The sequence below is a fragment of the Protopterus annectens genome, chromosome 12.part0 (genome assembly GCF_019279795.1).
Source record: "Protopterus annectens isolate FY-2018-M chromosome 12.part0, PAN1.0, whole genome shotgun sequence".
Taxonomy (NCBI): domain Eukaryota; kingdom Metazoa; phylum Chordata; order Ceratodontiformes; family Protopteridae; genus Protopterus; species Protopterus annectens.
This window is the reverse complement of record NC_056746.1, coordinates 796,959,691-796,974,249: the sequence shown is the minus strand read 5'-3', so window position 1 is coordinate 796,974,249 and position 14,559 is coordinate 796,959,691. Positions and strand designations below refer to the sequence as shown.

The window sequence follows — 14,559 nt, the reverse complement described above, 5'->3', positions numbered from 1 at the left end:
TTCTGTGGGTAGCAAAGAGATCTATGTCTGGCTGTCCCCATGCGTGAGTTATCTTTGTGAAAAATTGAGGATGCAACTTCCATTCGTGTGGATCTGTCATATTTCTGCTTAGGTTGTCTGCCAGTGTGTTTTCCTTCCCTGGCAGGAATTGTGCCAGCAGTTGAATTTGCAATTCCAGTGCTGTGTTCCATAGGGTCATGGCTTGCCTGCACAGGGGGTATGAATGAGTTCCCCCCTGTTTGTTTATGTACCACATCACTGTGGTGGTGTCTGTCCTTATCAATAGCTGGCCTGGATGCAGTAGGTCTTTGAAGGTCATAATAGCCTTTTGCACGGCTAGCATTTCCTTTTGGTTGATGTGAAGGTGCTTCTCTTTTCGGGTCCATTTTCCCTGAATGCACTGATCTGTCATGTGTGCTCCCCAGGCATAATCTGAGGCGTCTGTTGTGATGATTTGAGTTGCTTGAGGTACACAGAAAGGAATATCTGTGTTTCTTTGGCAAGCTTGAGCCCACCACATAAATTCCTTTTGAAGGCATGGAATGAGTGGTATAATTGCTTCCAAGCTGTGGCTGTGTTGAGACCATAAGTTTTTTAGGTACCATTGAAGTTTCCTCATATACAGCTTTGCACATGGGATTAGTAGGATGCAAGATGCCATGAATCCCAGAGCCTGCAGGACTTTCCTTGCAGTTAGCCTGGTGTAAGTTGCCATTTTTCTGAAGTATTGAGACAGTTGCCCTTGCTCGTCTGGCGTGAGGTAGGCCATCTGGGTGGTTGTATCCAAGCTGGCACCCAGTAAAATTATTTGTTGAGAGGGTATTAGTTTTGATTTCTTTTTGTTGACCGTGTATCCCAGGTAGTTCAACAGTTTTATTACAAACGCCAGGTGTTGCAGTAGTATGCCCTTGCTGTCCGCTTGGATCAGGCAGTCGTCCAGATATGGGTAGATTTGTATCCCTTGTAGTCTGCAGAAGGCGATTACTGATGCCAGGCATTTCGTAAACACTCTGGGCGCAGTAGATAAGCCAAAGGGCAATGCAGAGAATTGGTAATGGGTTGAACCTGCAAGAAATCTGAGGTATCTTCTGCAATCTTGTCTGATAGGGACATGCAGGTATGCCTCCTTGAGGTCCAGTGTTACCAGCCAAGACTCCTTGCCCAGCATGGGAAGAAGCTGCTGTAATGTGAGCATCTTGAATTTTGGCACCTGTAGATATGTGTTTAGGATGGATAGGTCTAAGATAGGTCTCCAATCTTTGTCTTTCCTTGGTACCAGGAATAGTCTGGAATAAAACCCTTGACCTTGTTCTTTTGCAGGTACCTCTTGAATTGCTTTTATGTCCATGAGAGCTGAAATTTGTTTTTGTGCCTCTGCCCTTTGATTTTGTGGCAGGTTTGGCATGCCTCTCATTTTTGGAAGGGTGTGAAAGTGGAACCTGTAGCCTCTGTCTATAATGTCCAGAATCCATTTGTCTTTTGTAACAATATGCCAATTTTTTGAGAATAATGTCAGTTTTCTACCCAAAGGTGCTGCCATTAAAGCTTTGCTTGGCAGGTGTAGGGGGAAGTCATTGTGGCTGTTTTCTAAAAGACTGTGATCTATCTTCTCCACCTCTTGGGGTTGGTGCTTGCCACTGTCTGGGTCTGAAAGATCCTTGAGGTTGCCCTCTACCCCTTGGACGCCTGTATCTGCCCCTTTGAGGTCTGTCCGTAGCTGGAAAGGACCAATTTTTTGAAGGCCAGTTTCTGCTGAAACGTGGAGGCTGTACCTGCAGGAAATCTTTCACTGTTTGCATTGATTTCGCTTTTTCCTCCATTTTCTTTAGCACCTCCTCAGCTTTAACACCAAACAATACATCTTTTTGAAGAGGTGCATCTAATAATTTAGCTTTGACATGATCTGGTAAGGTTTGCTCTTTGAGCCAAGCATGCCTACGTATAACAGACCCCGTAACAGCAGCTCTACATGAGGCCTCTAAAGCATCAAAACCACACTGCAAGGTATGTTTACCCACTTGCTCTGCACCATGCAACAAATCCTGAAACTCTTTTAAATCTGGTTGTGTCATCTTGCTTTTCAGCTGAGATATCAAAAACTGTTGATACTTTAACATATGGAACTGACAGTTTAATGCCCTCATGGTTAAAGTGGTCGAGGTGTACACCTTTTTTCCCCACCTTTCTAAAGCTCTGGAATCTCTCTCTGAAGGTAATGGGTTTTTAGCAGTAGAGGCCTTAATTCCCTTGGGACCCTGTGAAATTGTTTCTGGGTCAGCAGCATGGCTTTTATATAGGAACTGGTGAGAATCAGGAACCCGGTAATACCTGTCTGGTTTAACAGGAGCTGGAGGCAAAGAATCAGGATTAAGGCTGGCTTCTGTGTACACATCATCAGGAGGGATAGCCAAAGGCCTATGGTGGGGGAGCAGAAGAAATTCCCTGAGCCTTTTCTTGGAATCTGAGTAATCTTGGCCTTCCCAGTGAAAGTGTTCCCTCAATGTATGCAGGGTTTCCCCAAAAGAGAAGTCCTCGGGGGGGGGGGGACCGAGGGAATAGACTCCTCTGCATCAGAGTCTTCGAATGGAGAATAGGCATAATCCTGGTCCTCAGATAGTTCTGAGGTAATAGAAGCTTGATCTGAGGAAGGGTAGTCTTCCTCTAATCTGGGCCTTTTGTCAGAGGGGGGTTGAGAACCCTTGATAAGAGCAATCAAATCCTCAGCCATTTTAAGCATCTGTTTTTTAGGCATGGTGCCTTGAGAGGGGGGTCTGAGGAACCTGTTTTTTGGTTTTCATGGCTGCTTTAGATTTAGTGAAGGCTTTAATAGAGAAGGAGGAAGGCCTGAAGACCCCTTGAGGAAATGGCAGGCCTGTCTAAATTCTGAGTTTCCCCACCAGGAGTGGCGTCGGTATCTGTAGTAGGAATGGGGGCCGAGGAGCCTGCGACCTCAGGTACTGAAGACACCAGTAATGCATTGTCATCGGTACTCAGGGGCTGCGTAGGCGCCTCGCTGAGTACCGGAGAACCGGTAGTTGGCCTTAGCGTGGTTTCAGTTGGAGGTGCGGACCTCATATGTCGGTCCTTATCTTTGCGTTTTTTTTCTCAAAACTGGAGTCGGAGTATCCGACGACATAATATAATTAAATTTTTTGCCAAAAAAGTGAAGGGCGAACTCCGCCCGGCGCTTAATAGTGCGCTTGTTGAATCTAGCACAAAAACGGCAGGCCGAGACGTCGTGGTCTGGGCCTAAGCAAGGTATACAGAAAGAGTGGAAATCCTTATGCGGTATTTGCTTCCCACATGAAATGCAATTATTAACTTTGTCTGACATCGGTCTGAGGCAAGAAAAGTTTCCCCAACGGGGTACTTAGCTTTCAAGAAGACTTCGGCTGAAATACTTTCGTAAATCTCAGGAGCTGGCCGACGGGCACTTGAGAACTGCTTCTGCTTCAGGCACCACGCGGCAAGAAAGACTGAAGAAAATGGCGTCGGCTGCCTCTTTTATACCCCTGCCGCACTGACGTCAGGGAAGAAGCGACGACTACCGACGGCGGACCTAGACTTTGGAATTCGGCCGACCGAGGACCCACCTGACGGCAGGATAACCCATCTGTTATGACTGCAGCTGTATGCACGATGAACATCTTTAACTTTGACCACCATGTGTCTACTGTAGTAAGGAAGGCTTTCTACACAGCACACCTGATTAGCAAAGGCATCACCACTAGAGCAAAGGAGGTTATACCCTTCTGTACTTGTCATTAATCAGGCACATAATTGAGTATAATGCCCCTTTTGGCATCTACCGTACAAAGCATTGCAGCAATGAGACAGACCTCAGAGGCTTTTAACAATGTAGATCAAGGGACCCTAGCACATGCATTACACAGACTGACTAAAGTTCCTGTCACTATATTCAGTATCATACAGACTTCTTAGGGTAGACTTGTGCCTGGCTTACAGAGCAATCTCTGACCCAAACCTAATGAATTTGCTGCATACTGGACTAGAGTTACCCATTCCAGGGACCTAAATATGGCCTGTGACTTGAATAGGATGTGCTGGAGGGACAGATTTGTCTCCCAGCAACAGCCGCATCTTTGGAATAGACTGCCAATTTATATGAATCAGAGCACCTCTATGACACTGTTCAAAAGGAACCTGGACAAGTGGATGGGGCACCATAAATTCTTACCGGGGATAGTGCCCACAACCCTCCAGGACATTGGCAGTCATTACTAAATACAATTCTGGGTACTGACTACAGTATCACTGGTATTACACTGGGGTAAAATGGCTAGGCTTGAAATGACATCTGGGTCGACAGCCTTGTAACCTCCTATGATCCTATGAAAAAGGATGCCTGAGTTAAATAATTTACTATCTAAGGTCTAAAACATAAGATGACAAAACCTTCTTTCCAAAATGTGGTTAAAACTTTTGACTGACTGACTAGGTGGAGGGTCGCAAGGTGCTGAGATGGCTGGTACCTATGTACGGCTGAAATGAATCACACAGCAATCTAAATATAATGCATGCAGGGAATGGCGTGCCACTCGGCTATGGGCTTGAATGAAGTATTCTCCTTTCTGAGAAGTGAAGAGCCAATATCTGTGTGTTTCTAAAATGCAAAAAACTGAATTCTTCAGAACAGGCTCTAAGGATAAAAATGATCCATCATTCCTCACCATTGTCCCTAGGTACACTGGCTACACCTTTTGTAGGAAAAAGGAACACAACTTGCTGGCCAGAAAAGAGAGAGACCCCTTCTTACACCTGGCTTGGACTGTGTGTGTCTGTTTGCATGTGTGTGTGTGTGTGTGTGTGTGTGTGTGTGTGTGTGTGTGTGTGTGTGCACATGCGTGCAAGACCTTCTACTGAAATCGCAGCTGGCTACCCTCCACCTGAGACAAACTGCTGCCAATGAAGTAGATGGGACACTTTTCTAATTATCTATGCTGGGTAGCTGGATTGTAGTTCTGACACTTGCAAACTTAAAAACTGTGCTCCTTCCACAGGCACCTGATGCAATACCTGTGCAGATTTTGGCTGATGATTTAATGTGTGCATGCAAACCTAGAATATGTAGGCTTTTTTTTTTTAATTAAACACAAGTATATTCCTATGAAGCATGTTAGGACCAAGCTTTAAATTGCATCAAAGGCAAGAAAGAAAGTACAGTTGTGTACCTACCATGTTCGAGTGTATTCACTGTTGCAGTCATTACACTTGGGTTATCCTGCTGGCAGGCTACCCGCAGTTGGCCTGAATTCCAAAGTCTTGGTCCGGCATCAGTTGCTGTCACCTCTTCCCTGACGTCAGTGCAACAGGGGTATTAAAAGATGTAGCCAACGCCATTTTCTTCAGTTTTTCTTGCTCCAGATGTCAGGTGCCCTCAAAAGGGTAGGCTAAAAAACATTGCTAATAAAAGCATGCACTAAAATAAACAATGCCTTCATCTACAAGCAAATACACCACATAGGTTGTATAGGATAGAGAAGTACAGATAAGTCCCAGCAAAGAAAAGGGGTATGGCGGGTGGGTAACATGGACTGCAACAGTGAATACACTTGAACATCTACATTTATGGTAGGTACACAGCTGTACTATGTTCATCGTGTTTCACTGTTGCAGTCATTACACTTGGATTGAATCCCAAAGCTGAGGTTGGGCGGCTGGGTCTAAATAGAATTAGGAGTGGCTATAAGGCCCTGCAAGACTGCAGTGGCAAAGCCTGCTCTGGATTTAGAGTAAAGAGGCAAGTGGTAGTGCTTAGTAATAGTGTGCACTGAAGTCCAAGTTGCAGCCTCCAAAATATCCTTGGTTGGTACTCCTCTGAGGAAGGCTGCTGCCCTGGTAGAATGTGGTCTAATGCCCTTAGGCACTGATTTACCATGTTGTGAATAGCAGAAACGAATGCAGTGTCCTATCCATTTTGAAATAGTCTGCTTTGAGACAGCCTTTCCTTGTGATCCTGCAGCATATGCCACTAAAAGTTGTTCACTCTTTCTGAAAGCTTTAGTTTTGTCCAAGCAGAAGCGTAGCTGTCTGTGTATGTCCAAAGAATGCAGAAGTCTCTCCCCTTTATTCTGTGGGTTTGGGTAAAAAGTAGGCAAATGAATGGTTTGGTTAAGAGCCACACTGGACACTACCTTAGGCATAAATGTTGGGTTTGTCCTTAGAGAAACCCTGTCCGGATGGAAGATAATAAAAGGTTCCACAGCCATTAATGCCTGTAACTCTGAGACTCTTCTTGCTGAAGTTATTGCTAGGAGCAGTGCTGTTTTCCATGATAAGAATTTTATCTCAGCTGTATTGGCTGGCTCAAAAGGAGGCAGTGTGAGTTTTTCCAAGACAAAAGTGAGGTCCCATACAGGTATTGGTGCTCTCCTTGGAGGTCTTATGTTTTTGGCCCCCCTGAGGAACTGCCTAAGCAATGGATATGAAAATATAGGTGGGTCTGTATTGTAATGAGCTGAAATGGCAGAGGCATGGATCTTAATTGATGAGAAGGATAGACCTTTGTCCAGCATCTCAGTTAGATATTGCAAAATCTGGGGAATATTTGGAACAAGCGTGTCAATTCCTTGTGCCTGGTTCCAAGCACAGAAACTCTTCAATTTTTCTGCATAAGATTTTCTGGTGCTGGGCCTCCTGGCCTCCAAAATGACATCCATAACCACTTTAGAGAGAGGTGTATTCTGAATGGTTACAGTATCCGCCATGCAGCTAGATTTAGAGTTCTGAGTTGGCTGTGCAGGATCGGATTGTTTTGTTGGGTCAGTAAATAAGGAATTTGAGGCAATGTCCAGGCTGGGCCTTGGGACAAGCTACTCAGGATTGGGTACCAGTGTTGGCGTGGCCAATCCGGGGCAATCAGAATCATTTGTGGCTTCTCTTGTCTGACCTTTAGGAGTACCTTGGGGAGGAGAGGCAGAGGAGGACATGCATATACTGTAAGGTTTTTCCAGCTGAATGACAGAGCATCCACTTTCCATGCTTTGTTTGTGATAAGGCCTTGTGCAGAATCTCTGAAGTTGGCAGTTGTGAGGGGAGGCAAAAGATCTATGTCTGGGCATCCCCATTTCCTTGTTATCATGCTGAAGATTTGTGGATCAAGTTTCCACTTGTGAGGGTCTATGAGGTTTCTGCTTAGTTCGTCTACCAGAGCATTTGTTTTTCCTGGCAGGAATTGTGCTTGCAGGTGTACTTGGTAAGTCAATGCTATGTTCCACAAAATCATGGCTTGTCTGCAGAGGGGGTAGGAATGTGTTCCCCCCCTGCTTGTTTATGTACCACATGACTGTGGTGTTCTCCATCTTTATCAGCAGCTGCCCTGGATGAAGTAGGTCCTTGAAGGCTGTCAGAGCATTTTGTACAGCTAGCATCTCTTTTTGATTGATGTGTAGATGCCTTTGGCTTGGGGGCTATGTGCCTTCAATACATTTTCCTGCCATGTGGGCCCCCAGGCATAATCTGATGCATCTGTTGTTAGTGTTTGCCTGGCTGTGGATAAAGTGAATGGCTGTCCCTTGTTGTGGTGACAGGCCTGTGCCCACCATTGAAACTCCTGTTGCAGGCAGGGAATGAGTGAAATTAATGATTCCAGGCTGTGGCAATGTTGAGTCCAAACACTTTTTAGGTACCACTGAAGTTTCCTCATATGCAGTCTTGCATATGGAATTAGCAGAATGCAGGAGGCCATGTAGCCCAGAGCCTGCAGAATTTTTCTTGCAGATAACTGGGTCTTTGTTGCCATGTTTTCAAAGTAAGAAGTCAGTTGCCTTTGTTTGTCTGGCGTGAGATAAGCCATCTGGGCATTTGTATTTAAGCTTGCACCCAGGAATATTATCTCTTGAGAGGGTACTCGTTTTGATTTTTTTTCGTTTACTGTGTACCCTAGGCAAATTAGTAATCTTTTTACAAACGCCAGATGCTTTAGTAGAATGTCTTTGGCCTCTGCTTGAATAAAGCAGTCGTCCAGGTAGGGATATATTTGAATTCCTCTTTGTCTGCAAAATGTAATTACTGGTGCCAGGCATTTTGTGAAGACCCTGGGCGCGGTAGATAGGCCAAAGGGCAGTGCAGAGAATTGGTAGTGCATTAAGCCAGCTATGAATCTGAGGTATCTTCTGCAAGATTGTCTGATTGGGACATGCAGGTATGCCTCTTTGAGGTCCAAAGTTACAAGCCAAGCCTTTTTGCCCAGCATGGGCAGAAGCTGCTGCAGAGTCAACATTCTGAATTTCGGAACATCCAGAAAAGTATTTAGAATAGACAGGTCCAGAATCGGTCTCTATGCTTTGTCCTTTCTTGGTACTAAAGTCTTGAGTAAAATCCTTGTCCCTGCTCTTGTCGTGGCACTGGCTGAATAGCCCCTCATGTCCATGAGAGATGAAACTTGGTTTTGTGCCTCTGCCCATTGATTGTGTGGCAGGTCTGGCATACCTTTTGCCTTTGGAAGGGTGTGAAAGTGGAACCTGTAGCCCTGAGAGACTATATTTAAGACCCATTTGTCCTGGGTGAACATGTGCCAATTTTGTGAAAAAAGTGCTAGCTTTCCCCCCCAAGGGTGCTGCCAAAAGATAAATGCTTGGCACTGGCAGAGGGAAGTCATTGGGACGGTTTCCTATATGGCTGTGTTTTGCCTTCTCCGCTTTTAGAGGTAGAAGCACCCCACACTGTTTGGGCCTGTATGAGCCCTGGGGCTGTTGTCTGCCTCTAGGGCATCTGTATCTGCCTCTTTGTGGCCTGTCTGACACGGGAAAGGACCAATTTTTAGAAGGCCAGTTCCTGCTAAATCTGGGTGGCTGCACCTGTAAGAAATCCTTCACTGTCTGCATAGATTTAGCTTTATCCTCCATTTTCTTTAACACCTCTTCTGCCTTAACACCAAACAAAGTATCATGCTGTAATGGAGCTTTCAATAATTTTGCATTAACATGATCAGGCAGAGTCTGTTCCTTTAACCAAGCATGCCTTCTAATGACAGAGCCTGTTACAGTGGCCCTGCAAGAGGCCTCCAGTGAATCATAACCACATCGCAAAGTATGTTTGTCCACTTGTTCAGCTGCATGCAATAAATCCTGCAATTCCTTATTCTCAGCACATTCAGAATTTGTCAACATTTTCTATTTTTAACAGAGACATTAAATATTGTTGATATTTAAGCATATGAAATTGACAATTTAAAGCCCTTACAGCCAAGGTAGCAGAAGTGTAAACTTTTTTCCCCCATCTGTCCAGTACCCTAGAATCTCTATCTGAGGGGACATGGTTTTTTGCAGTAGCAGCCTTGACCCCGTTGGGACCCTGTGAAATAGCTTCTGGGTCAGCTGCAGGGTTTTTATATAGAAATTTATGAGAATCTGGCACCCTGTAGTATCTGTCTGGCTTAACAGGTGCAGGAGGTAAAGAGTCGGGAGACAGGCCGGATTCTGAAAACACATCATCTACAATGTCTAGAACAGGAGGAATAGCGAGAGGTCTGTGCTGAGGTAGTAAAAGAAAGTCTCTGAGCCTTTTTTTAGAATCTGAGTAATCTTGGCTCTCCCAATGGAAATGCTCCCTAATGGTATGCAGGGTTTCCCCAAAAGAGTAATCCTCAGGAGGAGAAGCTGAAGGGATAGATTCTTCAGCATCAGAATACTCATAGGGAGGAATAGAGTATTCCTGTTCTGAAGAGGAGTCAGAGGAAATGGAAACCTGATCAGAGGAATCATATTCAGTGTCTTGCCTAGGCCTCTTATCAGGAGGGGGATGGGAACCCCTGATCAAAGTAATTAGGTCTTCGGCCATTTTGAAGCATCTGTTTCTTAGGCATGGAAGTCTGTCCTGGAGAGTGCTGTACTTGTTTCTTTGTCTTTAAAACTGTTTTAGTCTTTGTCTCTGATGCTGAAGTTGGCTTGATATAAAGCTGTGTAGGTCTGAAAACACCCTCACAGAAGCCGATGCCTGCTCAGCAGCTCTGGACCCATCTGAGGGATTAGTTTCCGAAGGCCCAATACCTTGAGTATCCAGAGGCCTAGCTGTCTCCACGTGGGAGTCGGAGGTGGCCTGTGGCTCTGAGGTAGCGGGTGTCAGGGGCTGCAAAAGTGCCTCAGTGAGAACCGGCGAACCTGCGACTGGCCTAGAAGAGGCTTCATCGTTGGTTTGAACCTCGGATGCCTGTCCTTTTCTTTTTCCTTGCGCTTTTTATGAACTCCGGTCATCGGCTGATCCGACGGCATTATGTAGTTAAACCTTCGGCCAAAGTAATGAAAAGCAAAATCGTACTGACGCTTAATAGTGCGTTGGTTAAATCTAGCACAAAACCGACAACTAGCAACGTCGTGGTCAGGGCCTAGGCAAGGAATACAGTAAGAGTGAAAATCCTTATGAGGTATTTGCTTCCCACAAGAAATACAATTGTTAACTTTTTCTGACATCGGTCTGGAGCAAGAAAACAATTTCCCCAATGGGGTACTTAGCTTTATAGAAGACTTCGGATCTGAAATTCAATTTTGAAAATCTCAGGAGTCGGCCGACCCGCACTTGTGAACTGCTTTTGCTTTGGGCACCATGCGGTAAGAAAGACTGGAGAAAATGGCGTCGGCTGCATCTTTTATACTCCTGTCACACTGACGTCAGGGAAGAGGTGACAGAAACCGACGCCGGACCAAGACATTGGAATTCAGGCCGACTGCGGGTAGCCTGCCAGCAGGATAACCCAAGTGTAATGACTGCAACAGTGAAACACGATGAACATATGCCAAGCATGGATCTAGAAATGTCCCCTGGACTCGGCATCTGTTAGTAGGGAGGCACTTGTGTCCCAAGCGTACAAGTTAGAAATCTTTTAAAAAACATACAGAGAGAGGTCTGCATCCCCAGCTGTTACCTAGTGTAGGAGCCCCTTCAAAATAAGATCTTAGGACCCTCCTAGGCTTATAGGTTCAAACAAATCTTATGAAGACCATAAGAAGCTTTGCTGCTACTCTCCAGGGCATTAGGTTCATAGGTTATTACTAGGCATACAATGTGTCCAGAAGACCTTTGAAAAAATTATCCCCATTTCCTAACTGCCCAAGAGCAGTATCAGGTTGTGTTATGTGCTTAGAGTGACATAGCTGGCAAATGGAGGCTGAGAGATTCATACTCTGGAGCACAGGAATTATCTAATCAACAGTTCACTACTTCATTCCTTTGTACTAACTGCCAGACACAACACATAGAAAACTATTTCATATATCCTAGGCACATATTTATGGGCACCAACTAAATCTGTTAGAAGTCTCTCTAAACACAATAAACTTAAATTAACAAAACAGATCATTTTTATCGATCAGCACATGTATCATTGATAAAACCTTTACATTGAATTAAAAAAGGTGACAGAGAATCTTTTCAAACCCACTTTAAAATGATTATCTAAAAATTCTACTTCTATTATATGTCCCTCAAATATTAACTGAAAGCAATAGTGGCATTTTAAAAATAATATGTGAAGCTGTTGAACAAGTGCCTGGTGAAACACACCAAGCCAGTTGACAAAATCTTTTCAAAGGAAGGATTTCAAATTTGTAAAAGTATCAAAACTTACATGCTGTATAAGAGTTTCAACAATCTTGTATTGGTCTGGCATGTGAGTCACCATGTCAGTCATGTTATCCTCAGATGTTCTTACAAGCGTAGGACCAAAGACGATAGCCAGGTTTCTTGGTTCCATCTAAATGTTGGGGGAAAAGTTAACACAGCAAGTATATTACTCTACTTTAAAACATATCAGAATGTTTAGTGTAAACCTGTTCCTGAATCACTGTATATGCACATTGGAAATATAACCTGCAGACCAAAAAGCTAACTGTGAATAAGTATGAAGCCAGAAGTCAAGATGTGCAGTGGATTCTTACTGCTCATGCTAATGAGCACTGCATCCTTCTTGGCAGGTCCTTTAAATAATATTTCTGAGTCATTCTACAATGAGGCATTAGTCCTACTGGGATTTCCACTTCTTACTTGTACACCAAAGGATTCAAACATAAAGGAGAACAGTAAAAAAAAAAAAAGTTAGTTAATAATGCTTACCATCTTTCTCATTTTTAAACTCTGAACATTTAAATCAGCTGACAGCAAACAAGCCAGAGATATGGCACTTGCAAAAGCAGTAACCTAGATATGGAACAGGACTTGGGTGGTGGTGACTTCCAGCCACTTTTCCAAACTGCTTACTCTGACGAGGGTTGCAGTGGTAGCAAACAAACCAGGGAAAACAGAATTCTTTATCCCAACAAAGGTCTCCAAGCTCACACTGTTAGATTTCCTGTGCTCACAGACAAGTTAAGATATACAGTCCCTCTAATGTGTCCTGTGTCCACCCTTTGGCCATCTCCCACTGGTCCATACCCAGTACACTTTCCATGGGTGACACCAAAGGGGCATCTCATTAGCTGACCAAAGCACCTCCAAAGATTCCTCTCAAAATGGAGGAGCAGTGGAAATACTATTAGGTCCTCCTGGATCACCAAGCTCCTTACTCTACCATAGAAAGTGAGGTCAGCTACCCTGTAAAAAGAACACCTGATCTGCTGCCTGTATCTGTGACTTCTTAATTTATTCTTTTTTTTTTTTTTGCTCTGGTTTTCATACTTGGCAATTTTTCCCCTGCCTCGGTCATTACATATTCCCCAGTGTTGCAATTCCACCCCAGTTCATGGATTTATTCTTCGTTCAACCCCTTTTCTCGATTAGCTTTCCCTAAGAATCTGACAGTGAGACTATATTGTCTAGAATATCATTAAAAAAGGCAGAAGATGCAGTTACCAGACATAAGACACTGACTTACTTCCTATACAAACAGAAATTCTGCTTTTATGAGACTGGAGAAGGTTCTCAGGAAACTGATCAATCTAGAGATGGAGCTGCAAAGAAGACTAAATTAGGTAGGTTTATATCAGAAGAGAAGCAAAGAATACACAAATGTTTTCATGGTAGGCTTGAACAGTACATTTAAAAAGCGAGGTCATGGGCAGCAACTCACTTACCAGTCAATGATCCCAGGTCACCCCTGAAAAGGGACACTAATGTCCACTCAACCTACCCAATCAATGTTGTTGTTGTCTTTCGGCTTTTCCCGGTTAGGGGTCGCCACAGCGGAACTCCGGTCCGCTAATGACTGGCAGTACATTTTTACGTGCCAAGTTGCCAGCCCTGACACACAACCTTCAACGAAGGTACGCCCGTTCACGCATGTCTCCACACAGAAGACGCTCTAGCTAAGAATTGAATGGGACGTCTTACTGTGAGGCGACAATGCTACCGCAGCACCACCACCGCAGCATAGCCTACCCAATCAATGAATAGTGAAATAAAGTAAAATAAACTTAAAAATGGTGTGGGTATTGAACGACGTTGGGGATAACTATAAAAATTTAGGGAGAAGGGAAATTACAGAACTCCTTACCATAGTAGGTGGGCCTGGTGAGGCTTGCTGGAAATTAAAACACAGCTAAGAATGAATATTATCTTAACAGCAGTTCTTTGCCATAGAAAAAAGCATTACAACAGACAGCAAAACTGGTGCACCCAACATTTCATCAGTCCCATCAGAGTAAAGTTTTCCAGCTCTATTTCCACTGTTATGTCTGAGTCTATGACAGTCCATTCTTAGTGTCATTAGTCTCATGCTACAGAATTCAAGTGTCAAAGTCAGATTATGCAATCAAATTCTTCTGAGTGATGACAACCAAATCTAATAATAATCATCACATAATGTTACTAAGACAAAAAAATAAATAAAGCTTGACTACAACAGACAACCTGTAACCTCTGTAAAGGAAGGACTCTACACCAAAGAGTGAACATTGCCAAAAATATTAAAAACAAGTACACACTATATATACCAAACCGAGCAGGGAGAACTCAGGCAGTGTCTGAATAGCTGCATCAGTCACTTTCTCAAAAATATAAACACACATTAAGGGGCCACTATAAAGAAGTAAGAAAATATTCAAATGTTAAAAGAGTGAACAAAGTACATTAAAAAAAAAAAAACGCTATAACTGATGTGAAACCAATACAAAGTAATTTACATTTACGTTACATTGCTTAATGACAGAAGATGGCTGCACCGTAAAGTTCACCAGATGAGGAGCTCAAATTACAAATACAAACGGCTAAAACTTTCTCATGTGATAAAAGAATAATATCTGGGCTTGATAACTATACAAAAACATTTAAACAAAGGAAAGCTGCAGCACCAAGAAAATATCAACTTAGGATAGGAATGTTATATAAAGGAACTTGAGAAGGAGTGTATAAATATTTGATAGCAGATGAATGGTCGGCAATTAAACGTGAACTAATGATAATAAAAGCACAGTAAGGAATACTTCAAAAGTCTACAGTTAATACTGAAACCTGTCTTGATATCTAGGAATAAAGTCCAAACTATAAGTCAGTTTGCTCATCCTGTTCTAACTTACAGCTTTGGTGTGACTGTCTAGCCCCCAAAAGTATTAAATCAATAAGACGCACACAAAAAAAAATTCATGCATATCTAATGACATTTTATATAAA

General features: G+C 43.5%; 1 protein-coding gene across 4 annotated transcripts in view; it reads right to left on the bottom strand.

The window, feature by feature from the left end:
• Positions 1 to 14,559, bottom strand: part of ARHGAP21 (Rho GTPase activating protein 21) — a 2,418,417-nt gene that overhangs the window by 231,352 nt on the left and 2,172,506 nt on the right. For all 4 annotated transcript variants that reach the window (XM_044089838.1, XM_044089836.1, XM_044089837.1 and 1 more), the window contains one exon: positions 11,585 to 11,710. In XM_044089838.1, the coding sequence (XP_043945773.1) occupies positions 11,585 to 11,710 (126 nt within the window). The remainder of the gene's footprint in view (positions 1 to 11,584; positions 11,711 to 14,559) is intronic.